Source organism: Lethenteron reissneri, chromosome 65, assembly GCF_015708825.2.
Source record: "Lethenteron reissneri isolate LAM-NWPU_2019-01 chromosome 65, ASM1570882v1, whole genome shotgun sequence".
NCBI classification, from domain to species: Eukaryota; Metazoa; Chordata; class Hyperoartia; order Petromyzontiformes; family Petromyzontidae; genus Lethenteron; species Lethenteron reissneri.
The window spans coordinates 6,729,659-6,756,350 of NC_083843.1; the positions used below are offsets into that span (position 1 = coordinate 6,729,659).

At 44.8% G+C, this 26,692-nt stretch overlaps 1 protein-coding gene across 1 annotated transcript; it reads right to left on the reverse strand.

The window, feature by feature from the left end:
* Window positions 1-443: 443 nt before the first annotated feature.
* LOC133359376 (uncharacterized) lies at window positions 444-26,692 on the reverse strand. The gene is made up of 10 exons (XM_061577775.1): window positions 26,081-26,692; window positions 19,798-19,894; window positions 19,344-19,472; window positions 16,813-16,926; window positions 14,646-14,768; window positions 13,367-13,455; window positions 12,940-13,228; window positions 11,141-11,416; window positions 9,941-10,119; window positions 444-4,465 (listed from the first exon to the last, which is right to left on the reverse strand). Exons 1-10 carry the CDS (start codon window positions 26,135-26,137, stop codon window positions 4,301-4,303), a joined length of 1,518 nt encoding a protein of 505 aa, XP_061433759.1. The 5' UTR covers window positions 26,138-26,692; the 3' UTR covers window positions 444-4,300.

Sequence of the window (26,692 nt, forward strand, 5' to 3'; positions counted from 1 at the left end):
GAAGCCCTCGCCATCCTCGTCGTCGGTGGGCGGCTTTGCGCGACCGGCCGCCGAGTCAGCGTCCTGCTGCTGCAACAGCTGGCACTCATGCAGTGCTGGCTGCTGCTGCTTAGGCTGCGGTTGCTGCAGCTGCTGCTGCGGCTGCTGCTTCTGCTCGCGCTGCTGATGCTGTGGCGGCTGCTGGCGCTGTTGCTGCTGCTGCGTGACGTTTGTTGCAGGCTGCGAGTTTTTTCCTTTTGGTTTGCCCGTGCAATTTGCACGGGCATGGCTGAAGCCACCGCACACGTAGCAGCGTGGCAACGCGGTAGACAAGTACACGGTGTAGCCTTCCGATGTGTACTTAAAGTTCACGTTAAGTTGCGTGTTGTTGACGTTTATGGGCTACACGGGGGGGGGGGGTCTTTGTGTTGTATTGTGTGAGATGATATATAACGAGCACCCGGTTATAGAAAGTGATCACATTTTATTAATGTACAGTACCGCATAAGACAACGCACGTTAGCTGTATGTATCAGCAACATCTGGTTATTGCAAAGGACTTGTCAATAACCTGACTCGATTTACAATATTTATAATTCAGAAGGAATCTGATGAGACTATGGGGACCTCATTTGCCAGTAAAAATATGATAATTGGTTCTTTACCCTTCTATCTGGCAACAAAAAAGGTGTCAGTTTTGTTGCCAGATAGAAGGATAGAAGGGTAAAGAACCAATTATCGAATCTGATGAGCTCTACAGCTGTTTTTTCACAGATAAAACTACTATTTATTAAAAACGGAGGACCCGGAAAAAAATCCACGCGACCACCATGGAGAGAGAGAGACACACACAAACTCCAAATATACAGCAGCAGGCATCGTCAGGGTCAGGAATAAACCCACAATCTTCTATATACAAGGCGAGGTAGTTAACATCTCACCAGAAGTCCAGTCGGGGCACAGGGTCAGAACGTTACAATAACAAACACAATGCACACAAACACTGCACGTTCATAGACCAATATTGATTTTAAGCTTTCGTGACTGCAGGAATCCATACTCTTTGGTTATTTCGGTAAAGTCACGTCGGTACACAAAATCTATATATATAAAATCGTGAATGTCTGTCTGTCCGTCTGTGTGTGTGTGTGTGTGTGGATTTCGGACCATACGCACTTTCATTGGACGGCGGTTGCCCCTGGCAACGGCTAGCGACGCCTTCGCCGCTTTCATTGGAACTGGCAACGGCTAGCGACGCCTTCGCCAGAGGCTGCAGTTTCATTGGACGGCGGTTGCCCCTGCCAACGGCTAGCCACGCCTTCGCCACTTTCATAGGCTCCGTAAATAATTAAATAATAGCCATTACACAATATTGTTGGAGCGCTAGGGGGGGGGAAGGAACGCCACCCGTACCCTGCCTCTGCCGGGTGGACAATTTAGGCGAGGCCGCAGGCTCTGCACGCTACTAGGCCTCGACACCCACCACGCCACTCTGAGGTAAATTCAGCAAAGTTTTTCCTACTCTTCACTCCACCCCCACCACAATGTGTGCAATTAATATTACTTTTAAACCCAACGCGCCAACAATCGATTACTTAAATGTTCACTGTACAAATAGTCATTAAGCTGGGTCAGCGTACTGCCAGTCTATCATGTAGACTGTAGCCTGCTTATTAAGCTCGGTGAGCGTACTGCCACTCTATCATGTACACTCTAGCCTGCTTATGAAGCTGACTGCGTGTACTGGCAGTTTATAATGTGGACTGTAGCCTGGTTATTATAATCGATTCTTTATATGTTCTTTGTACAAATAGTCATTAAGCTGGTTGAGCGACCCCAGTTCGATTCCAACTCACGCCCACCACCGCTGACGATTATTTGAAACGGACCTGGCCCTCCCCTAGGTCCACTCAGCCTCAAACGCGTAACTGCTGTCGTGTGTGAACATCGTCACTGGGGAGACAAAGGCGGCCGGGCATCGTGGATCCAAGTCCCGGGCGAAGCCGGGTCATGTGTATGTGTGTATGTGTATGTCTGTGTGTCTGTATGTATGTGTGTATGTATGTATGTGTATGTGTTTGTGTGTGTGTGCATGTATGTGCGTTTTTTTCTATGTCTTTATGTGTATGTCTGCGTGTCTGTATGTATGTATGTACGTGTGTGCATGTGTTTGTGTGTATGTATGTGTGTGTCTATGTATGTGTGTATGTGTTTCTGTGTATGTATGTGTGTGTATGTATGTGTGTTATGTGTCTGTCTGTGTGTCTGCATGTATGTGTGTGTGTATTGTGTATGTGTTTGTATGTATTTGTGTGTTTACGCTCGCATTACACAAATGTGTTGCAGGTCTAAGGAGTTCCTTGCGCAGTATTGCCGTTTTATTATTTCAGTCGTTTACTGCCGTACGCACCCTGAAAGTCGTGTGTGTCTGCAGCAAACGCGTGTATGTGTACGCGCGCGCGTGTGTTGTGTAGGAGGAACGGTAGTGTAGTGCTTAGCGTGCTGCCTGTGTCTGTGTGTGTGTCTGTGTGTGTGTGTCTGTGTGTGTGTGTCTGTGTGTGTGTCTGTGTGTGTGCGTGTGTGGTGTGTGGGGAGCGGTAGTGTAGTGGTTAGCGTGCTGTCTGTGTGTGTGTGTCTCTCTGTCTGTGTGTGTCTGCGTGTGTCTGTGTGTGTGTCTGTGTGTGTGTCTGTGCGTGTGTGGTGTGTGAGGAGCGGTGGGTGTAGTGGTTAACGCTACGCTGCGCTACAAACCCGGCGAACCGAGTTCCATTCCCGCTCACGGCCACCACCGGTGACGATTATTTGAACCTCCCCTAGGTCGACTCAGCCTCAAACGAGTAACTGGTGTGGCGTATTAACATCGCCACTGGGGGGACAAAGGCGGCCGTGCGTGAGTGGTGAGGGAAGGAGAGTGGTGAGGGGGGGAGAGTGGTGAGGGAGGGAGAGTGGTGAGGGAGGGACAGTGGTGAGGGAGGGAGAGTGGTGAGGGAGGGACAGTGGTGAGGGAGGGAGAGTGGTGAGGGAGGGAGAGCGGTGAGGGAGGGAGAGTGATGAGGGAGGGACAGTGGTGAGGGAGGGAGAGTGGTGAGGGAGGGACTCAGCCGCAAAACGAGTAACTGGTGTGGCGTATTAACATCGCCACTGGGGAGACAAAGGCGGCCGGCCGTGGTGGATACAAGTCCCGGGCGAAGCCGGGTAGTACAGCTAGTATTTCATAAAAAATATTCCCTCTCATGATTGTTGGTGAGTGCCAATAAATACCTTGCTAGACTGTACCATAGCCATGTCACTCTAAATAATGTAAGATAAATCTCACTTTTAGTTGAACACATTACTTCACAGTTATAAGCAAACAATCATATATAACGACAAAAAAATACTAAACTAATTTTAATTTTACCAGGTTAAGGCCCCACTGAGCTGTGTAGCTCTTTTTCAGAAAAAAATCTGGCTACCACAAATGTTAGCTCAACGAAGAGGCTAATATTATCACGTCGAAATTTATAGCAGGAGCCAAATAATGCGTGACGTTAATTATAAACGTGAACTGGGATAAAAATCCAACACGGGAAACTACAAATATAGAACAGCAGGCATCGTCAGGGTCCGGATGGAACCATCATCCTCCTGCATACTAGGCCACCATGGTTAGTGCAGTGCGATAACCACTGCACCACAACTCATACATCATCATCATGATCCATGGACAGATAGCCCCGTCGTAGGAGGTGGTCCTCTGCACATTTCATGATTTGTTGTTTCCATACTCTCTGGGTCTTTCGGTAAAGTCACGTAGATAGAATAAAAGTATTATTATTTTATTTCGTGACGGCAGAAATTCATACTCTCTGGGTCTTTCGGTAAAGTTACGTAGATAGAATAAAAATATTATTATTCTATTTCGTGACGGCAGAAATTCATACTCTCTGGGTCTTTCGGTAAAGTCACGTAGATATAATAAAAATATTATTATTCTATTTCGTGACGGCAGAAATTCATACTCTCTGGGTCTTTCGGTAAAGTCAAGTAGATAGAATAAAAATATTATTATTATATTTCTCCGGGTCTTTCGGTAAAGTCACGTAGATAGAATAAAAATATTATTATTCTATTTACGTGACTTTACCGAAAGACCCAGAGAGTATGAATTTCTGCCGTCACGAAAGCTTTGAATCAAGATTTGTTGTTTCCAATTTCCTCTCTCTGTCTTGTAGTGTCAATCTGCTCAAGTAGTGGTCACATCTTTCTGGCACCAATCTCGTTATGATGTCGTCGTCAAGCCATTCTCTGTTAGGTCTTCCTCTCTTTCTGGTTCCATCCATTAGAATTTATCAAAGATGTCCTTCAGGTCTGGGTAACTTTCCCTGAGGTCCCACAGCGCCTCCCAGAATTGCTTGACCCTGGGTCGCCCCCTCGCCATCACCAACTCCACCATGTGCTGCGTCGCCTTCTCGCTGCCTTGCCGAGCTTGCATTCCTTTCACTTCCTGCGGGTGAACACATGACCGCAAGAACCACTCTGTTTGTGTTGTTTCAGCCGTGAAGCAACGTTAATGACGAAAGTTTGACTTAGTGCACGTGATTGTGAGACACGTACAACAAGGTCCCATATTTGTTGTTCACGCCTTCCAACCAAAAGTTTAAAATTGGCTCCGTCAATCTGTAATGCCTGTGGCTACAATAACTCGAGTAAAGATGATCCAATATGAACAAACACTTCTGGAAAAAAATTGATTTTGCTATTCGGGACTTACCCCTGCAGAATACTGGCCACATTGATCACAGGATTCCCCTTAAAAGTTGGAAACAAAACCAGCACTAAAAGGAATTACATCAGACACACACATAGCACTCATTGCTGATCACTCTGATTTATCACTGTCAACCACTTCTGCAGTAGACTCAAAATGGGACATGTTCTGTAAAGCCTAGAAAGCATATCAATAGTGCTTTCGTGACAGTCGTACTCTTGCTCAAATTAAGACTCAGATTACCTCGTCGCCAAACGCCTGTTCCTGTAAATCTGCCGACCGTTCAACTTACTCAATGGAGACTGAAATGTAATCGTCGACTCGGCAATCGCGGCTCTCATTGGTCTGGGCATTCGATCACTTCTCGATTTTGTTAATTTTACCAGCTTACAAGTCTTCTTGAGTCCGACTTTGGAATTGGAGAAATAGTCCTAAAATTAATCTCATCCTATGTGGCCGAGAGAGAACCACCTCTTCAAAAAGGTGAATCCACATCCACTATCACAAAGGACTCGTGCAGGGACCCCAGAGCTCCGTGCATGGGCCACTATTGTTTGATATCTACACATCCCCCCATGCTTCTTCTTCTTTAGTGCTGCCTAACGGCGTGTGCGACTTCACGATGATATTGGTCCCGGTCTAGCATGGCGTGTAGAGTTTGTGCTGTTGTTAATTGTAGCCATGTTTTGATGTTACTGAGCCATGTCGTTTTTGGCCGTCCTGGTCGTTTTTTTCCTTCGATTTTTCCTTCCAGGATTTGCTTTAATAGCTGGTATTTGTGGTCGTTTCGGGTAATGTGGCCTAGGTAGTAACACTTCCTGCTAATGATGGTCTTCAGCAGTTGCCTGTCAGTGCCCATATCTTGCAGAACTTGTGTATTGGTGGTTTTGGCTGTCCATGGGATTTTCAGCATTCTTCGATACAGCCACATCTCGAAAGCTTCGAGCCTTTTTGTTGCTGTTGTTGTCAGTGTCCACGTCTCTACTCCGTACAACAATATTGACCAGATGTAGCATTTCAGTGTGCGCAGTTTCAGTGATGTACTCAAGTTGCGGTCTGCATAGAGTGTTTTCCATTTCATAAATGCTTGCCTTGCTTGTTCAATTCTGCTCTTGATTTCGACTTCATGGTTCAACTGATCGTCAATGATTACACCAAGGTATTTAAATCGGTGTACTTGTTCCAATTTTTCACTGCCAAGCTTGATTGTTATTTCGCTTGTAGTTTGGCTGACCTTTATAACCTTTGTTTTCTTTTTATTAATTCGTAAGCCCCATATTTGACTCTCTGTGGCAACCTCATCCAAGATTTGTTGTAGGTCTTGTTCCGAATCGGCCAGCAGTGCAGTGTCGTCGGCATACCTGATGTTGTTGATATATTGTCCATTGACTTTAATACCAATGTTTTTATCTGCTAGTGTTCGATCAAAAATCTGCTCCGAGTAGATGTTGAAAAGACTGGGTGAAAGTGGGCAGCCTTGTCGTACACCTTTTTGTATTGGTGTTGGGTCTGTCAATTCGTTGTCATATCGGAGTTGGGCTGTTTGCTTCCAATAAAGAGCAATGATGAAATTGATGTCGTTTTTATCTAGTCCCAGTTGTTTTAATAGAGCTGCTAGTCGGTCGTGGTCTACTGAGTCAAAGGCTTTCTCGTAATCTATGAAGCAGATGTACACTTCTTTCTGATGTTCGTAGCATCGCTGTAGTAGTATCTGTAGACAGAAGATTGCTTCTCTTGTGCCTAGTCCTTTGCAGAAGCCAAACTGTGTGTTCTTCAATGCATTTTCGCATGTGGAGCGTATGCGCTGTTGGATCACCTTCAGGAAGACTTTCAGCACGTGGCTCATCAAGCTTATCAGTCTGTAGTCCTCGCATTTCCGGCTTGTTGCTTTCTTTGGTATGGCCACAAAGATGGATTGTAGCCAGTCGGATGGAATTTTATTGCCATTGTATATTTGATTGTACCAATTAGTCAGTTGTCGTATGTTGTTACTGTCTAATAGTTTGAGCAATTCTACATGGATTGTGTCGGGCCCGCACGCTTTGCCTGACTTAGCTGTTTTGATTGCATGTTCTACTTCTGATGTTAAAATGTGTAGAGCGTCTTTCGACATCTGTTGGTCTTTTTCTGCAGGTGTTCTCGCGGCGCCATAGAGCTTGTGTATATAGTTTATCCAGGTGTCCATTTTTTCTTGTTTATTTAGGATTGGTTGGTTGTTGTCCGCATACAAGGTAGCTGTTGGGGCTGGTCTGTAGATGTTACCAGCTTCTTTGAGCTTCTTGTGCAGAGTAAAATTGTCATGTTTTTTAATTAGTTCTTCAATCTCGGCGCATTGTTCTTCCATCCACTTTTCTTTTGCCTGTCGGATTGCTTCTCTGATCTTCTGTTGCATTTGTTTGTACTTCTCCAAGTTGTTATTTTTGTACATTTTTCGTTTGCTCATTAGATCGAGAATAGTTTCGGAATTAAATACCACTATGCTGATGACATTGTATTATAGACACCAATGAACCCCACTAATGCTCAAGGAATTGAAAATCTCTCAGAGTGCATAACAGCCTCGCAGCACTGGTTCTGGTCGCATTATCTTTCTTTAAATGCAGCCAAATCTGAAGCCACACTCATTGGGACCAGACAGCGGCTCATGTCACCCTCTTTTCCGCTCAACATCACGATCACCAGCACCACAATGCCCATTACGGACCGCTTCAAATTCACTGGTGTCACTGGATTATTCCACCTTTTCTCTGGACATTCATGTCAACTACTCTTTGTCACCCACGTCCAGTCATTACCATAAATATTGCCAACACCGTCGCCTGCAGTCGAGGTTAGCCCTCATCTCGACTACTGCAATGCTGTTCCCTCCAAGCCATCATCGAGCAACGTCCGCAAATTACAAGGGTTGCAGAACAACCTTCCTCGTGTCGTCCTTGGTGTCCACCAACCTACGACTCGACTAGGCCACTGCGCTCCATGGCCTTCATTGTCTCTCCTTCCCCAGCAAGGACAAATTATAATAATCGCCTGTATTTGTCACCCCTTCATCACCGGTTCCCCACCACCACACCTCGCCTCACTTCTCTCGCCTTGCACTGAAGGCTCATGGTAGAACCCTACACAGCAGCGTCGCTCCAAATCTTCTTCGGACATCAAAAGTCTCGAACTGTTACAGCCTCACGTCATGATACGCACTACTAAATCTGGTGCGTTATGGCATTATTATTTTGTTGTCAATATTTTTTTATAATAATTAAAAGTCAGAGTCAGGGGCGGTTTCTTCATTAGGGCGATTGGGCGACGCACCACCAAAGTGTGAAAGGTACTTTTTCAATCACATTAACAATCTCATTCAACCACAGAGTTACGCTAGCCGTTACTGTGCCTCTGGATATAGTCCAATCAGCGTCATGTCACGTTCTGTGGAGTACCGCCTCTTTTTGGGCGATTTCACTCTGGCTGAGAATCGCCCAGATTGTTCCCATAGACTTACATTCAAAGATGGTTTTTTTCGAACGGCAGGCACTACAATGCATTCTCTATGGCTTCCGGGAGGGCTCGCACTAACGTGCTTACATCATCATACGTAAGCACGTTTCAGTCAACAATATTATTTGTTGCCACCTAGTGGAATTTCGATTTAAAGCTTTCGTGACTGAAAGGATTCATCTTCTTGGTTTATTCGGTAAAGTCACGTCGAAGGGAAGTAATAAAATAATAAAAATAAAACATAATAAAATAATTCTCACGACGTTTCGGCCACAACTCATGTAGCCGTCCTCAGGTGAAAACCAGGTCTGTCGAGGCGACAGCGTCTGAATGAAAAAGCACACGTGCTTGGAGCATGTATATAAGCTGGGTTGGAAAGGGGGAAGAAATGGGGAGCCTTAACAAAAGAATTTGCATATCAAGAGGAATTTAGCATATTTATGGGAAATGCAGGTATGTGATTAGTACTGCATATGCCCGTGCATTATGCAGGATTAGCAGCATCAAAGGGAGGGGATATGGGTAGCATTAATGAAGGGAAGGAGTGTTAATAGTATGTAGCTGCAGTAACTAAAACCACCACGTAAACAACTAAAGTATAAACTACATATTATCATCAGTATACTAAATATACTCTACAATACGCTGAGTTACTAACAGTAAGTAATACATTACAATTCTACGTCGTAAAAAATATATATAATATGCTTCCATCTAAACTTTATTCTCTTACATCACACGAGTCTACACCCTACTATATACTGCCATAGACAAACCCAACATTAAATTATATACTGTATTGCACACCAAAGAAAGGTTCTTCTTTACCGACCACCTTGTAAGTGCCACGCTGCTACAAGGAGAGATGTTTCAACAGCATGGCCATACATTCCCTGTTGAGGCTCTGAACATCACTGTCAGGGCATACCCTATGTTAAATAAGGCGAAGCTGAAGACTGAACTGTCTGTCATTTATGAGAGTCCAGAATTCAAGGGCTGCTGTGGTGCACTAGCGCTGTACCAGGTTTTGCTGAAGTAGAACCTCCAGGATACTATTTCAGAGACTGTTGCTCTGTTGAACATCCTCATAACCACTCCCATGACAACTGCTGAAGCTGAGAGGTGTTTCTCAACCTTAAAGAGAATCAAGACATTCCTGAGAAATGTAATGGGACAGGAACGTCTGAATGCAATGGCTATGCTTTCCATGGAGAGGGAACTAGTCAGGAACATGTCTGCTTTCAATGAGAGAGTAATTGATCACTTTGCTACTTTGAAAGAGAGAAGAGCAAAATTTCAGTATAAGTAAGCAGTGTATTAAGCGAGTAATGTGATGTAAGCAGTGTAATAATAGTGAGTATAGAAACAAACATGGAGATGTATTGTAAGAATCACTTTATTTTTCATTAATATTAAAGTAGTGAAGTTGCCTTTACATGCTTAAGCTGTTAATTTATCCATTGCATGGGTGGACCTTATCCTTATCAATCATCCAAACATTTGCCCCCCCTGAGAGATTTTGCAGGAGCCGCCACTGGTCAGAGTGCATTTGATGTTGCGGATGTCCAATGGGACAGAGTTCCACACCGAGGCGGTGACAGCAGAGAGACTGACGCGAGGCGTTTTTAAGTTCGAGACCTCGGTGTCCGAATACCAAACACCTCTTTATGAGATGATAAATGACGATTATGAATATGATGACGATGATCTTAGTGGACATACCCGCACACTGTTGTCGGTGAGTATGTTCCTGATCTGTAGTTGGGAGAGCAGAGGCGTCAGGTCGTCCCGCAGCGCCATGAGCAGCTCCCTCGTGTTGAAGCGGATTTTGTCCCGGAGGACAAAGTCGCTGTAGCTGTTCAGAACCACGTGGGACTTGTTGGAGAGTCTCCTGAGGAAGCCTGCGGCACCACAAAGGGGACAACATTCGCACTGATTCAGCCTTCAGGGGTGGACGAGAGCAGGTTGGAGTGCTCTTGGACAGCTGAACATAATGTTAGCCCTCTAGAATATTTTATCCATAAGAGGTTATGGATAACGCCTGTAGCTACGGGCTAAACGATACATTGATATTCATGCAAACTCCCCCCAAAAAAAACCTCCACTGTGGATAAAAATTGGCCAAAACCGAAACAAGACCGAAAGTAAAAGTTTTACTTCCGGCCGAAACCGAAAGTTTAACTACACTTTCGACCAAGACCGAAACAGAAAGATATATAACCGAAGTTACCGAACACAAGATTTATGAAATACTAGCTTTACTACCCGGCTTCGCCCGGGACTTGGATTCACCACGGCCGGCCGCCTTTGTCTCCCCAGTGGCGATATTGACATACCACACCACTTACTCGTTTGAGGCTCAGTAGACCTAGGGGAGGCCCAGGACCGGTTCAAATAATCGTCACCGGCCATGAGCGGGAATCGAACTCGGGCCGCCGGGTTCGTAGCGCAGCGTGCGAATCGCTACGCAGTCGCTGCCCCGCCCCCGATACACACAGGCTAAAGACAAAGATCCCCCGACTGACCGACTGATAGACTTAGCACTAGCGTTGTATTCTAATAATAGATCTTCGGTTGACGACCAAAAGTCAATATCAGTTTTGGCCGAAACCGAAACCAGACCAAAAGTAAAAATTTTACTTTCGGCCGAAACCGAAAGTATGCCGTAAGTGGCTAATTGCCAACTTTCAGCGCCGAAACCGAAACCGAATTTCGGGCAGCCTCTACAATAGAGCTAATGTGGTGTGTAATCTCAGCAGCACATAGTCCACCCCAATTCTGAATTGGAGGCATGCCCTCTACTCTGAATAGTCTACACGCTGCTGTGCACGTGAGGCTTGGAGGGGCAGGAAATGTCACTGGAAGAGATGATGGCCGGTTAACATGAAAGAGGTGGAAGGTATCTCAAAGATTGTTTACTACCAAGGCCTCCCAGCCACTCCTTGACTCCAGGATAACGGTCCTGCACGGCTTGCAGAGCAAACAGAAGCTTGAGGCAGTCATCGTTCCCTCTCTCTATGAAGTATTTGAGCAGCAGCTGCGCGCCCTCCGCGCCATCCCGGATGCCCTTGGCTTCAGTGAAGAGCTCGTTCGAGATTCGTCCTCGGCTCATCAGCTGCAGCAGAAGATGATTGGGGTCTCTGGAAATCCACAGCTTCAGATCCGACTCCTTATCTCGAATGGCCCTCAATGCCTCGCCTGCAGTCAACAGAGGTGCATATGAATTTCAAACGTATCGTTTAACACATTTAATTGACTTTAAATAATATTCAGCTACAGTTGTACTTCTGGAATCAAGCCACAAGATATAACATAATCAAGATCACATCGGTACTCAAACATTCTCAAATGTAACGTGACATTGTTCAGTCACACGCAGCGTGGCGTCATTGCCGTGCTGCTTTAAACGTAGCGTTATTGTCGCTAATAACTTCCCCCGAGGACGAGCTGGTGTTGGAAAGCATTACAAAAGCAATGCATATGCCAAATTTTTCCCTCCTTGACTCTAAAAAAATCCATTCAATATCAATATACTGGTGGGCAACTGCGGTGGCTAGATGTTAAGTACATCTCCTAGTATACAGGAGGTCGTGGATTCAATCCCGACCCTGATGCCTGCTGCTGTATATTTGGAGTTTGCGGTGTCTCTCTCCACGTGGTCTTGTGGATTTTTATCTGGATCCTCTGGTTTCCCGCTCCATATTTAGAAGATGTGGCTGCTTCTATACACTTCAATTCTGAAAGAGAGCTACTACATTGCTCAGTTGGGCTTTACCTGGTAAAATAAATAAATAAATAGCTTAGTTTTAGTATGGGTTTCGATGAGTATGGGTCTCTTTGGTTCTATTTTGGACTCTAGATCTCTGTAGGCCTCTGAGTATGGGTTTCTATGAGTAAGTCTGTAGAATCAGCATCACGTACTGATAGTACTTGGCTGCAGTGGCGGCTCCTGCAAAATCTCTCAGGGGGGGCAAATGTCTGGATGATTGATAAGGATAAGGTCCACCCATGCAATGGATAAATGAACAGCTTAAGCATGTAAAGGCAACTTCACTTCTTTAATATTAATGAAAAATAAAGTGACTCTTACAATACATCTTGTTTGTTTCTATACTCACTATTAAAACAAACCACTCAAGTTTATTTTATTAAAGATTCCACTAGGTGGCAACAAATTATATTGTTGGATGAAACGTGCTTACGTATGATGACGTAAGCACGTATGATGACGTAAGCACGTATGATGACGTAAGCACGTTAGGGCGAGCCCTTCCGGAAGCCATAGAGAATGCATTGCAGCGCCCCCGTTCGAAAAAAAAACATCTTTGAATGTAAGTCTATGGGGCCACTCGGGGCGATTCTCAGCTGGAGGGAAATCGCCCAAAAAGAGGCGGTACTCCACAGAACGTAGCATGACGCTGATTGGACTATATCCAGAGGCTGACAGTGACGGCTAGCGTGACTCTGTGGTTGAATGACATTGGTGGTGCGTCGCCCAATCGCCCTAATGAAGAAACCGCCCCTGCTTGGCTGCTAATATACATTTCCACGTGATGTTGATTATGATGATGATATCGCTACTTCATTGAGCTGCTATCATTTATGATGGCCAGGTCGCTTCTAATAAAGAGATACATGGCTCAGTGGGGGCCCTTACAGTTGGAAATATAAAAATTGTTTAGCCGTAGTTTTTTTTTGTGATTCGTTTACGTGGGTCGTACCGTGTTTCTGAATCCACTTCCACAGCTGCACGTATTGCTTCCTCACAGAGTAGAGGGCGTCCCACAGTTTCTCACAGCCCGACTCTCCCTGGCTGATGAAGTGGTCCATCACGAGCTCCACACTCTCCTCTCCGCCCTTGTTGACAGCCGCTTGATGAACACGCCGTGGAATCAAATTGAGGCCGTTGAGATGCTCCAGGAAAGCCGAGGGATCCGTTCCGATCCAGGCCTTGATATTCTCTTTGTTCTCTTGAATGAGTTGCATTGTATCGCTGCTATCATTGCTCCTCTGTAACGTGTGGAGAAGACACGTTTACAATTATTTCTGTGTTTGTGGGATAGAGTCTTCACTGTACTGGTATGTACGCCTACACAATGAAACAATGTAGAGTAGGGTCATCATGTAACCATGCTGTGTTGAATTTACCTGAACTCCATATGGCACCTTGTGTTCATTTCGCATTATATGAACAAGCGGTAGATTTTCATCATGCTCATAATTTGTAGGAGGAGTGTCTGAAAAACATCCGATACAATTAGGTTATCACTGATTCATAGTACAGCTGATATGGTTGTATCATTTTCTTAGAGGTCCAAAACGAAAAACTATTCTATAATTGGACACAGAATACTCAACATGGTGATATTAAAGTCAAGAAGAACATTTACATTCTTTCTATTTAAAGCTTTCGTGACTGCATGGATTCATCTTTTTGGTTCTAATAAAAATAAAACATAATAAAATCAATAATTTGATTTTATTATGTTTTATTTTTATTATTTTATTACTTCCCTTTTACGTGACTTCACCGAAAGAACCAAGAAGATTTACATTCTTTATACTCTGTATGTTTATGGTGTGTCTCTCTCTCTGCTTGTGTGTCTGTCGTTGTGTCTCCGTGTCTGTGTTTTGTCTCTCTCTCAAATTTAGCAATCTTTGTAAGAACGTAAAGCAACCAGGTAATATGCTGACTCGTGTTAGCCGACTCTCTGTGTTGTATTGCTTTGTATTTTTAAGTTCACTAGGTTTGTTTTCTACCTGATGACGATTGCTTGTGTTGCAATAGAAACGTCGTATTCTATTATTTAACTTATTTATTTTCTTTCTACGTGACTTTACCGAAAGAACCAAATAGTAATTATTCATATTGTTTAAGATTGGACAGACATTAACTGGAATGTAAAGTTTGCATAATTGCATTGTCAAGATGAAAATGTCATCACCTGCGGCCAAAGACCATGAACAGACAGTTTTACGATCGTTTTTGAATCAGTCCAAATCCTATCGCGATGCACCTCGGGACCTCGATAATTGTCCACTTTCTCTCTTTGTCAGAAAAGCAGTAAGCACACAACGAAGGAATTACAACACTTCAATTGAGCGTCCTATCCAACACGACTTTATGCGAGTGTGAATATTGTTGGATGAGTTGAGGCATGGCAGAGATGACTGTCACCAACACTCTTCTAGGGACCATTTAGAATGGCACCATAGCCAAGCTCTCAAATGGAATGCGACTCATTTTAATCATTCTGTGCAGTGGTGTCTGCAGAGAGCATTCAGAGGCGGCTCGTGCCGAGATGTGATTTCTGCGCACATTTTAATTCATATATAATGAGAGTAAAAATCAATTTTGGTAGATGTATCATTTCAGCCCAATACCAGGATGCAATCTTTGGATTAAGCACGGAACATTACCACTTACCAGATCGCTTCAACATCTTCTTAAAAGTCGACCCCTTCAGTTTCACGTTTAAGTAAAATGTGTACACCAGGAGTGCAGTCAGGACGAAGCCGAAGATTGTTACCAACACGACTACTGTGGTGTCTGAAATTTTACGAAGGAGAAAAAAATAACAAGGTGTCAACAGCAGTCCCCTCTTGGGCCTAATTGTCTGGTCTCTATGATGCATTGCAATGCATGGGAATCCAGACCTCTATCAAACCATTAAATAATTGCTCTTTGCATTATTTCTATAGTTTGTTTAGCACAACAATATCATGAAGGCGTTTTTCCACAGATTATCATTTGCAGCATTTGGACAGCTGTTGGCGATATTTTTTGATAATTTGCGTTCCCCTAAGAACGAACTTTGCAGGTAATTCTAACATTTGAACCCATGGCCTTCTATTTCCAAATAAGGTTACCAGAACTCTATCATTCACCATGAAGCAGATGGTGCATTTTATTTTGTTGAATGCACCAGCAGAATCAACTAGGGTAGCCGTTGGGCTTAAACCACAAACCTCTGAAATGAGTGTGAAGATTTGGAGGCAAGGGGACTCCAGCCTAAAACTTCTGTGTAGAGAAAATAAATATTAGGTGTTCAGTATTGCACCAGGTATTAAACTAATAACATCACACATGGCTGGCTTGACCATACATGCAGCCCCTGAAGCCTGCAATAGACATTAGGTTGAATTTCAATTCGTGCTTCTGTAATATCTTCAATAATGGCGGGAGACGAGTTGACGGGGCAGCACTCTTTTATTCACAACGGTTGCACACGTAACAGTCCCAACCGAGATAACACCTATCTCTCACGTGCCTGACTCGGCCACGTACTCCGTCTTCCCCGTGGGGTACGCGTACCTATCTCTGCCTCGACTCAGGCTCTCTGGCTACGCTCTCCCCACGGGGAGCTATCAGACCCCTCTTGTCAGACTACGGGTCTCGACCACTGGGCTACACAGCCCGAGCCCTTACAAGGGCGTCGGACCGTGAATCCCAACGCCTCGCCTCTGAGCCTCTCAGAACCCCGGCCCTTACAAGGGCAGCGGGGCTAGGGGTTCCAGGGCCTATCTCTCCCTCCGTCTTCCGTCTTCTCTGGTTACCAACTCCCCGAGTGCCAGCGCGCATCACCTTACATAGCCCTCCGCTCCCGAGGGGGCGGAGCCTATGCGGACCGCGATGTGAGCACCCACTCGATGTAACCAATCACCACGCGCTGCCTCACGATCCCTCCTGGCAGCGTGTATCACCACTACACTTCTACTGCAGACAGCTTCTGCTGTTTGAGTTGTCAGGCTGTCTCTTGCTCCCACTGTCAGCTGAGAAAAAAAATCTGCTGTTGTGGTTGACTTGAGCGGCTTCGTAATCCTACTGTAGTGACATCAGAGATGTCACTGTATGGTGCCGGCCTAGAAGGGCCGCGCCATTCGATGTTCCTACAACATGGACAGCACCGTGTGGGTGGCTGTGTGTAATACCAGCCCTAGCGGGGCTTGGTGAGCACTGGAATAGTGAGGGCACCACGCAAGCTTGTGGTGGGGGCTCCCACGAGGGGAAGTGGGTGAGGGGAAGTGGGTGAGGGGAAGTGGGTGAGTGTCAGCCCAGGGGCAGGGTTGCCCCTGGCCATGGCACTCTGGTTGACCCTGTAGACACGTGATCCAGAGAGTCCACACAGGGGGCCCCAGGTGGGGGGGGGGGGGGGGGGGCTAGTGGGTGATCACGTGTCCGGGAAGAGCTCTTGAGAGGGATCAAGAGAGAACGAGAATGCTGGAGAAGGCGGGCGGGGCTGAGGGCGTAGAAGCCCTGACCGTAGGGGGATATAAGGTGGGTCCCTAAGAGGGACCGGGGGTCACTGCATTCTACAAGCTGGAAGCTCAACACCTACAAGCGGGAAGCTCTACGTCTCAAGCTGAAAGATCTCCCTCTTACGAGGCAACCACGTCGTCGGAGACCCGAGTGAGGGTCCGACCCTTCTTAGCAGTAACCCCTCTGTATAGCGTTGTTGGCTGGGTGGCCACCACCCTAGGCTATATTGGGTAAAGGGGCCGTTACCCCTTTGTGTTATGGTGTTACAATAAATGTGTTGCCTCTAAAAGGAACAACGTCTGCAACTCAGTTGGACTCACTACACTACTACTACCTGAGTGTGTCTCCTCAGGCAGACAAATTCCCGAATCGCCATCTCTCTTGAGCCTCTCCATGCACCGACACACCGTGTCCTGGGCCACGGAGCAGTTCACAGCCACCTCCTCGCCTGCAATGAGAAAGTTGACGGTGCTAAAGTTCAACAAACATACACACACAGAGACCCACACAAACCCAGACCAATACAGACCCACAGAAACCCACAGATTAGCACGATTGGCTACGTACGGTGTGAAAGAAGTTCAACATATATTTCATAATAAAGGTTTTTGGGTAAGATTGCGTAAGTATAAATGTGTCATAACCCTCCACCACCCGACATAACCAGTAAGGTTTGTCACATAAACAACGCACCAATTAGTTTACAACTTCAGCCCACTGGTGTGTTGGAGAGATCAGAGGTGGAGGAGGGGGCGGTTATTGTAATTATATGACAATAGATTAGATTGCTAATCCCAGTTGATTAGCATGTATTTACTTAGTAAGGAATACAGTTGTAAGATGTATTACTTAATAATACGCTTCCAGGCCGCATTAAGCTTGTCAAAGCAGTTAAAATTAATTGTATTTATCTCAATTTCAATAGATTCTCCAATTAGTTTTACACAACTTATTATTATGTCTTTTTGTTTGCATGTTCACCACAAGTATATGTGGTTAATGCAGACATGATTTCTTGCAAAGGTTTCAGTTTGGTGTTTTAACATCTTAACACCTGTTTTATTGCCATAAATGGGAAAACCCTATTATTATAATTTAATACTGGAAAAGGAGGTCCCATGATGTTATCCATTGTAGTTGATATGCATACATTAACCCCCCTCTGTTGTTCGCACCTGATTGGCTCACAAGTGAAGACATTACATTGTCCCCTCTATTTAAGACCAAAACACGAAGATTTCTCCGTAACTCTGGATGTTGACTGATGCTACTGGTTGTAATTACTAGCGAAACGATACGGTACTCAAAATGTAAATGTTGTAGTAGGTTTACTCTCCCACTCACCAGTGTGCTAAACTATTAACGAATTGGTATGTTTTCTTAACGTGTCAAGCCTTATAAATTGGCTGTGTCGGGTGGTGGCAGGTTTAACGAGACATTTATATTCACGTGATCTAACCCAAAATTTGATATTATGGATACGTACACGCACACTACTATATGTAGTGACATCGCTGGATGTCGACATGCTGGGTGCAGTGCCAGCCCTAGAGGGGCACAACATGCGGTGTAGCGACATCGCGGATACCACAGTGGTGTGGGTGTCGTACTGGCCCTAGAGGGGCCCGGTGAGCGCTGAATGATAGAGCTAGATGGTGCCACGCTTGGCGTGGAGTGCCGACCCTACAGGACAGGGTGTGTGGGTGCTGGCCGGAGGATGAGGTTATTCGAAGCCATGGCACTCTGGTTGACCCGGGAGGACACGTGACCAGTTAAGCTGACAAAGGGGCCCCAAGAAGTGGCTGTGGGGGGGGTCACGTGATTGGGACCCAGATCCTTCCCGAGGATTCTGGAAAGTGGACGTGGCCAAGGGCGGAGCCGGCCACACCACAGAGAATATAAGCCGGGTCCCGAAAGGGACCGTGGTTATTGTTCGTCCTCGAAGAAATATTTGTCTACCTTCTCCGTTCAACGAGTCTCAAACACGTAGACCCGGGCCGAAGCTGTTGGTCCCGGTCTCAATTAGCAGTTATGTCGTAACTAGTGTAGTTAGCCTGGTGGTCACCACCAGGTTAACTACACTAGCGACGTAGTAACTAGTGTAGTGTAGTAACTAGTGTAGTTAACCTGGTGGTCACCAACAGGTTAACTACACTAGCTACGTAGTAACTAGTGTAATGTAGTAACTAGTGTCGTGTAGTAACTAGTGTAGTTAGCCTTGTGGTCAACACCACAGGTTGTTATTTTGTTAAGGGGAAAGTTACCCCGTGTGTTGGAACTGAATAAATGTGTTGCCTCCAAGTCTACGTCTCAGACTCAGTTGAACCTATTACATATATACTACACTATACAATACACTATACACAACCTAAGAGTAGCACAGTTGGCTACGTATGTTGCAAAAAGCATCGTACAATATCCTGGATTTTAATCTGGATTTCAGCTGCCTGTGATTATACCGAGTTGATATTAATTAGCTGCACCAATTAATTTTTAAAATTTCATTTCAGTTTGAATGCCACCTGTCTGTCAGAAGGACACAATTGCCTAACCATAGTATGAATAAAGGGGCCTACAAATTGGAATTAAAATGTGGTTCTGTGACGTCATCTTCTGTGGCGTGTGAGAGTTCCCAGGCATTTGTTGTCTCTTGACAAGATCATGATTTGGACAATTGGAATATTTAGCTCGAGGTGGGGTTTTCTCTCTTTAAAAAAGTTTTGGTCAGTTGCTTATCAAGTTTTGTCTTTGCTTCATGCCAGTTAAAATGGGAGTATCCAAAGGAACACCCGTCATGCATACATGAGATAAATATCACGCACATTGCAGATATGACAACAACCTACTTGCTGTGCTGCCACTTACCTGAACCACAGCTGCTGCACCATAAGCACTTCTCCTCCTGGTTGTCTCTGTCCATATAAGTGCCCTTAGAGCACAGATCACACAAAGCCTTCCTTCCGTCAGCTATGCAGTCCACCACCTTGAACGTCCCTGAAGGACAACGAAATGCGAGCAAGCAAAGGCGTTTTACAAACACAGTGACCACAAGTTGGTTCAGAGAGACACGGGCTGTACTGAGAGTCAACCAGTGTTAGGTTCTGTTCAGAGTACAATAGCTTGACTAAAAAATGTCTTCAGTATCGAATCACTTTTTGTATCCTGATAGTGATGAGGTCACGGGGTAAACACAAGGGCCAGTTGTGTTCCTTTCCACAGGAGAAGGGCCTGTGACTTGGTTGGGACAGGAAGGACCTGGCCACCACACTTTGCCGTTCCACAGGGATTGGGGGTCTCCGTGCCTGTGTGTTGCTTTTACCTGCAGGGCACAACAGGCAACAGACTCCTTCTGGTGATTTGTAGAATCCATCTCCACACTCCTTGGCGGCAGACTGCTCCTGCAGTGCACAATACACCTGAAGAGAAGGTCGACACAGAATGGAGTGATTCAGGGTGACGTCGACAAACGTAACTTTGTGATTGCGACAGTCCTGGTGGTTTCAGAAAACCTATCCCTGTTGTTTCCATGAATCATTTGTAACGAGATTAAAACTCATCACGTTGGAAAATGTGTAAATCGGCAGCAACGATTGGTGCAGCTGGCACCAACCCTTTATCAGGCGGATGGAATCGTGGACACGCATGCAACATAAAGAACCCACAACACCTTCATCACTGATCCAGCAGCACAGGTATCTGGCATAGACATCCCCTCGAAGGCGATAAACAGCAGTCAACTGAACTCGCACAGAGAACAGGCAATGGTGGCTGCCTGCTTCGCAATTGAGAGATGACTCCCAGACCATGGAACATATCAACTTGAACACTCTTCTTGGTTCTTTCGGTAAAGTCACGTAGAAGGGAAGTAATAAAATAATAACAATAAAACATAATAAAATACAATTCTCACGTTTCGGCCACAACGCAAGCAGCCGTCCTCAGGGGAAGAACATGGCTGTCGGAAAGACAGCCATGAACCGGAGAATTGTATTTTATTATGTTTTATTTGTATTATTTTATTATCTCCCTTCTACGTGACTTTACCGAAAGAACCAAGAAGATTAATCCCTGCAGTCACAAAAGCTTTAAATCGAAATTTAACTTGAACACTAATTTCTGTTGTGGGAGGTGTTTCATTTCTCCACTAAGCATCTCAGGAGGCCATTGAGTCCATTTAAAAACTAGACCTCACATTATAAGCTTTAACCATCATACAACAGATGAAGAATGTACTAAGTGAAACCACCAATTTAATCACTGCCTGTGAATGAGAAACTCAGAAAACGGAATGTGCCTGGAGGCACAGCAGAACAACTGCATCATCATATCACAGCAAACCCGAGCAGATTTACAACAGGCAAACGTGTGCAGCATTTTACGAACAAAGGCTTCTCACCATAATCCAGATCACCAGCTCAAAATAACTGAATGTTTGGCCGTTGTGTTTTTTTAAATGCCAACTCACAGAGTCGAGAAAATGTGGTCACCCCAACAACAAACAGTAATGAAACAAAGACAGTTCTAGACCGGATTCATCCACATTAGGAATCGTCAGTACAGCAGTCATATATGATGTTGCCATCTGCCTCCGGGAGCCTCAAATATGGAGAGGAGTTGTACGTTTACACTATCGGACCCATAACTTGCGTGAAGGCAGCAATAATTCAAATCAATAAACGACGATGAAACTCAGTTTAATACGATGGAGGCTTTCACGACCAATATCATCAATAATACAGGTTTTTTTTGGTTAGATCGCGCACATATATGCGTCATTAAACCCGCCAACACCCAACACAGCCAATTAGGTTGTCCGCCTAATTTGCTCTTTGTAATTACTGGATCAACGTCATAGTGAGATTGTAAATGTTGTGGATTTGCTCTCCAACACACCGGTGTGCTGTACTAGTGTAGAGTAGTAAATAATGACGTTACGTCACGCTCGCCCTCCGTTGCAGTGACGTCAGAGAATGACGTCATGCATGGCGGGTGGGATGGTGACGTCATGTCCCCCGGGAATATATAGGGTGGGACCCGTGATATATTCCGGGTCGTCGCAAGGAGCCGGGAAGGTGTGAGGTTGGAAGTTGGGACCCAGGATAGGGGGAAATTAGCGCCAGGCTAGAGTAGCCTGTGTGAGTGCTAGGAATCCCCAGTACCCATCCCCTGAGGTGTGGAGTGTGAGTAGGGATGGGAACGTATGCCTGCAGTGGGAACAGTCCAGCCACCAAAGGAAGGCTCGAGGGTTAGAAGCCCAACCTCGTCGCCGGGCGGTGATGGCGTGCCCCCGCCCGGGGCAGACGAGGGGAAGCCGTGCCGGGGCGTAGAATAATGGGAGACAGTTCCCCGTGCAGGCCAGAGTTCTGACGCGCACCGTAATGGGTGCAGGCGTCGGGTGTGGAGTGTAGGCAGTGAGTGTGTAGTACTCCGAGAGTAAGTGAGGTGTGAAGAGTGGTTAATAAACAACTGGCGCAAGCCCTTACATGAAGCTCCGTCTCAGTGTGGATCTACAAGTCTCCAGTGGTGTCAAGAATAGCCACACAACACTAGTAACAAAATGGCATATTTTGTTTATGTGATATCAGTGTCGGCTCCTGCAAAATCTCTCAGGGGGGGCAAATGTCTGGATGATTGATAAGGATAAGGTCCACCCATGCAATGGATAAATTAACAGCTTAAGCATGTAAAGGCAACTTCACTTCTTTAATATTAATGAAAAATAAAGTGACTCTTACAATACATCTTGGTTGTTTCTATACTCACTATTATTACAATCCACTCAGTTTCTTTTATTAAAGATTCCACTAGGTGGCGACAAATAATATTGTTGGATGAAACGTGCTTACGTATGATGACGTAAGCACGTTAGTGCGAGCCCTCCCGGAAGCCATAGAGAATGCATTGTAGCGCCCGCCGTTCGAAAAAAAACATCTTTGTAAGTCTATGGGAACACTCTGGGCGATTCTCAGCCAGAGTGAAATCGCCCAAAAAGAGGCGGTACTCCACAAAACGTGACATGACGCTGATTGGACTATATCCAGAGGCACAATAACGGCTAGCGTAACTCTGTGGTTGAATGACATTGGTGGTGCGTCGCCCAATCGCCCTAATGAAGAAACCGCCCCTGTGTGATATGTGTCGGGTGGTGGCTGGTTTAACGACGCAATTATATTTCCACGATCTAACCCAAAATAAACGTATTATGGACGATGACACTCATTGCAACAGACAAAATTATCATAGGCCATGAAACAAATAGGTTGAGCAACACACAATCGTGTGCATTGAGCTGGTGGTCTGAACAGGGCTGACATGTTGTACATGCAAGACACATCTTTGCGCATCATTTTCAGATTTGAGCATCCCTGGTATAACCTACACAGTAGCAGGCGCCAGTGTCTGCTCGAACAAGCATAGAGCAGCGTTCATCTCAACTGCGGCCCTGAGCCCTTGGTGTTAATTTCAAATTACCATAGTGGTGGTGAGACTCGTTGGGATGATAGTCAACTTCCCGGTATTTCTTATGGCAAGTTCAAAGCCAAGGACAAAATATTTAAACTTCATGTTGAGAAGGTGATCCATTCGATGGCATCCAAAGTTGATTTATGTATAAAGTCAGTGCCTCCTCTGTAAGGCTATAATGGGCAGTGGTTACCTAATTCAGAGATCGCACTTCATCACATTCACAATAGGGTGACTTTCATTGTCTTCCCAGTGTTCTGCATTTTTAATATACAGTAGTCCCTCGATTAACAGTGACATCAGTTAACGGTTTTTCAGTTAATGTTAAACCTCCCATAGGACCCTATGGTTTTGACTCACGTTAACGTTGTTGATTAACGGTATATTTTATATTAGCGTTCCCCAACCTTTTTGGCACCAGGGACCGGTTTCCTGCAAGATGCTTCCAGTGACGTTTGTTTTTTACTTATTTTGGCTATGGTTAGCTTGTGGGCTTACCAAAACTGTAACCGAGACAAGTGCGCAGTGTGGGAAAGATGCGCAGACGGAAGTGGTCAATAAAATAATGGCGGGCGACGCGAGGAATCACCGCTCTCACCTCCTGCTGTGCGGCCCGGTTCCTAACAGGCCACGGTCACGAATTTCGGCAAATCTGAGCGCTCGTAAGTGGGACTGGGCATGCCTCAGCCAATCAGCGATTCCTGTTTATAAGCCTTTAGACCTCGAATGGAATTGTTTATCGTATCTTATATTTATATAAAACGCCTTTATCCAAGGCGATTCATAAGGGTTATGAGCTGCACAACGAGGGTAGCTAAAAGTGATATGGTGAATTAGGGATGGGGTATGGTGGAGGGAGGATAGTGGGTTCAGGAATTATGGTGGGTACCTACGGATGCAGAGAATGATGGACCAGGAAGAAGAGGTGGGACTTGAGGGAGTGAAAACAGCTCTCTTGCATACTCAGTGCTTTTTACTTATTTTTCAACTCATAAGTGAATTCGCAAAAGGAAACGAGGAATAGGAAAGTAATTCGTTTGAAACGAAGGTTCACTTCCGATCATCTTGGAATGGTTTCATGCTTTTAACGTGTAATTCCTATATTAATTTAGCAGTTATCTCGGTAAGCAGTAGTTTTCGTGTAAAGGATTAAAAACGTAAACTGAGGGACTACTGCATATAAATATTGTCCATTCTCTCCACCACAATGTCAGGTTACTCTTGCAAATTAGATGACTGTTCTCTTGAGTTGTCACCAGGTTTAAACATTAACTTGACTACATTTCACGAAAGGTATTATATATGACCATTAACATCTGTACCTTGGACTGCAACGGCAAAGAGACAGACTGATACCGAAGCTGTAAACCTGGTTTATGTTTACGATTGCACTGTACATTAACGAAGGCAACCTGATTCACCCCTTTTTTCCCTATAATCTTCAGTCATTCTTACACACGCAATATTATTTGAAGTCATGCACAGCTACAATGTAATTCATCTACCGGTATGCCCATAACAGCCTGACTAAGAATCAACTAACTTTTTTTCAAGTGGATCACGCACCATTGGGACGTTTGTCAATTGCACTTGAAATAGCGAGCGCACGGCATCGTTTGGGAGGAAAGGACACTCAAAGAACACCCGCCATGCATGAGGACATGACACTGGGTGGTCGTTACAGTTGGTCTGAGATTAGGAGCACTCCCTTTAAGAGTGTGCTCCTAATTTTAGCTCGTTACCTGTATAAAAGACACCTGGGAGCCAGAAATCTTTCTTATTGAGAGGGGGCCAAATACTTATTTCTCTCGTTAAAATGCAAATCAATTTATAACATTTTTGACATGCGTTTTTCTGGATTTTGTTGTTGTTATTCTGTCTCTCACTGTTCAAATAAACCTAGCATTAAAATTATAGACTGATCATTTCTTTGTCAGTGGGCAAACGTACAAAATCAGCAGGGGATCAAATACTTGTTTCCCTCACTGTAACACTGGGTGGTCGTTACAGCAGGTGAGATCATAACCCGGTATCTGCACCTTGCTCTCTGCCACCACTTATAGGCGCAATGATCGACACAAAAAGGTGATTTTGTAGAGATGAGTTTGGGACGATTTCTTCTATTTAATTGATGAATTGGCCAAACAATCTTAAAAGACTGCTGTTTTGTGGTCAATAACTTAGACCCCTTAAAAAATGGCAGCTGCCCTCACGTCCTGTATCCCTGAAGGCTCATGATGCCAATGGCGTCACGAAGCCTTGCCCATCACCTCCCGTCCAGCAACACATGTGGGAAGAGGTTAGATTTTTTTTCTTCTTCCCCATAACTGTTTTTTTGTTATCTGATTGAGTGATCAAATGGATAATGGATAGAGTAATCGATTACTTAAATAATAAATTATCTTTGCTTTACTCGTAAATATTACTGTCATGCCACTTGAGACAGAGATAGTGATTAACAATGGGCTTTCTCCTGGTTAAACAACAAAATTCAATCTCATTAAGAACCGATGACATTGATGGAATGAATGGAGCAAAAACTTATACGTGCGCCGAAAAACCTTGGAAAGATGCAGGTTTGGAATTTATATTGAGAGAGAAAGAGGAACGTGTTTTAGAGAACATAGGAAAGTTTCAAACATTATCTTGACGACTCTTAGGTTTTTTCGGTAAAGTCACGTAGGTAAAAAGAAATAATTATTTGCCTTACTTGATACAGTAAATTTATCTGTGACGGTCCCACATGATGACGGAGACTTGTGTTGCCTCCGAAACGTCGTGATTTATTAATTTATTTCTATTATTTTTATTTTTTATTTTTAACCTACGTGACTTTACCGAAAAAAATCTAAGAGTATGAATCCTTGCAGTCACGAACACTTCCAATCTAGAATTATCTTGACTGTAAAAGTAACTGAGCTTGGAAAGGACTCGTCATAGAGGGAAGGAATGATGGCCGGGAGGTCGAGATTTAACGTCGAAATGGCTGCCAAAGGAAAAAACACTCCAGAGAGAGAACATCAACTGCTGGATATGGAAAAATTATTCATCCTCAAGTAATGCTTCCCCTATGAAGGTTATAGCCCTTAACATTACACATGAATGAACGAGTGAATGAAACTATAAGTGGTGGTCCTCACCATCAGTAGGAGTGTTCCTCTCAGCGCCAGCCCAGGCGAGCTCCTCCGCTTGGTCATGAAGCTCCTCACTCCTCGCCCTCAGACTTTCGATTCCTTTCTCACCTCTCACCTCCTATGACGGCTCTGTAATATTATTTTTCTCTTCAACTACTTTTTAACTATATTTTTTTATTTCACTGGTTTAAGGCCCCACTGAGCAGTGTAACTCTTTTTCAAGAGCAACCTGGCTATCACAAATGATAGCAGCTCAACGAAGTGACTTATCAAGTGGAATTGTAGAGCAGACACGTTACTCTAAACGTGTGATGTTGATTCTAAATCTGGAGGGAAAAATCCACATCTGTCTTGTTTCTCTATATTCCCCACTATATCTCTCCTGTCTCCTCACCCTCTTGTCACGCTTCTCGACCCCCTCTTGTCAGAAGCCTGAGTTCGCAAGCTTCTTCTCTACATTGTCACCTCCAAATGTGTTTTTTTTTTTTACAAATCTCGCTCTTAACAGTTAAATCGCAGCCGGATTCAATGCTAAACGAAGAGACTAGGCAATTGCTTAGTGACACTGTGGCAAGTTTTCCCTTCGTGTTTTTTCTTACTGCGAGTTCCTTGCAAAGG

What these genes read in the sequence shown, in the direction of transcription:
- LOC133359376 (XM_061577775.1), bottom strand. Translation starts at nt 26,137, where the DNA reads ATGACCAAGCGGAGGAGCTCGCCTGGGCTGGCGCTGAGAGGAACACTC. An exon ending in TTGCCTGTTGTGCCCTGCAG is followed by an intron (nt 19,473 to 19,797) that starts GTAAAAGCAACA and finishes GTTGTCCTTCAG; the next exon opens with GGACGTTCAAGGTGGTGGAC. An exon ending in GAAGTGGATTCAGAAACACG is followed by an intron (nt 11,417 to 12,939) that starts GTACGACCCACG and finishes TGTTGACTGCAG; the next exon opens with GCGAGGCATTGAGGGCCATT.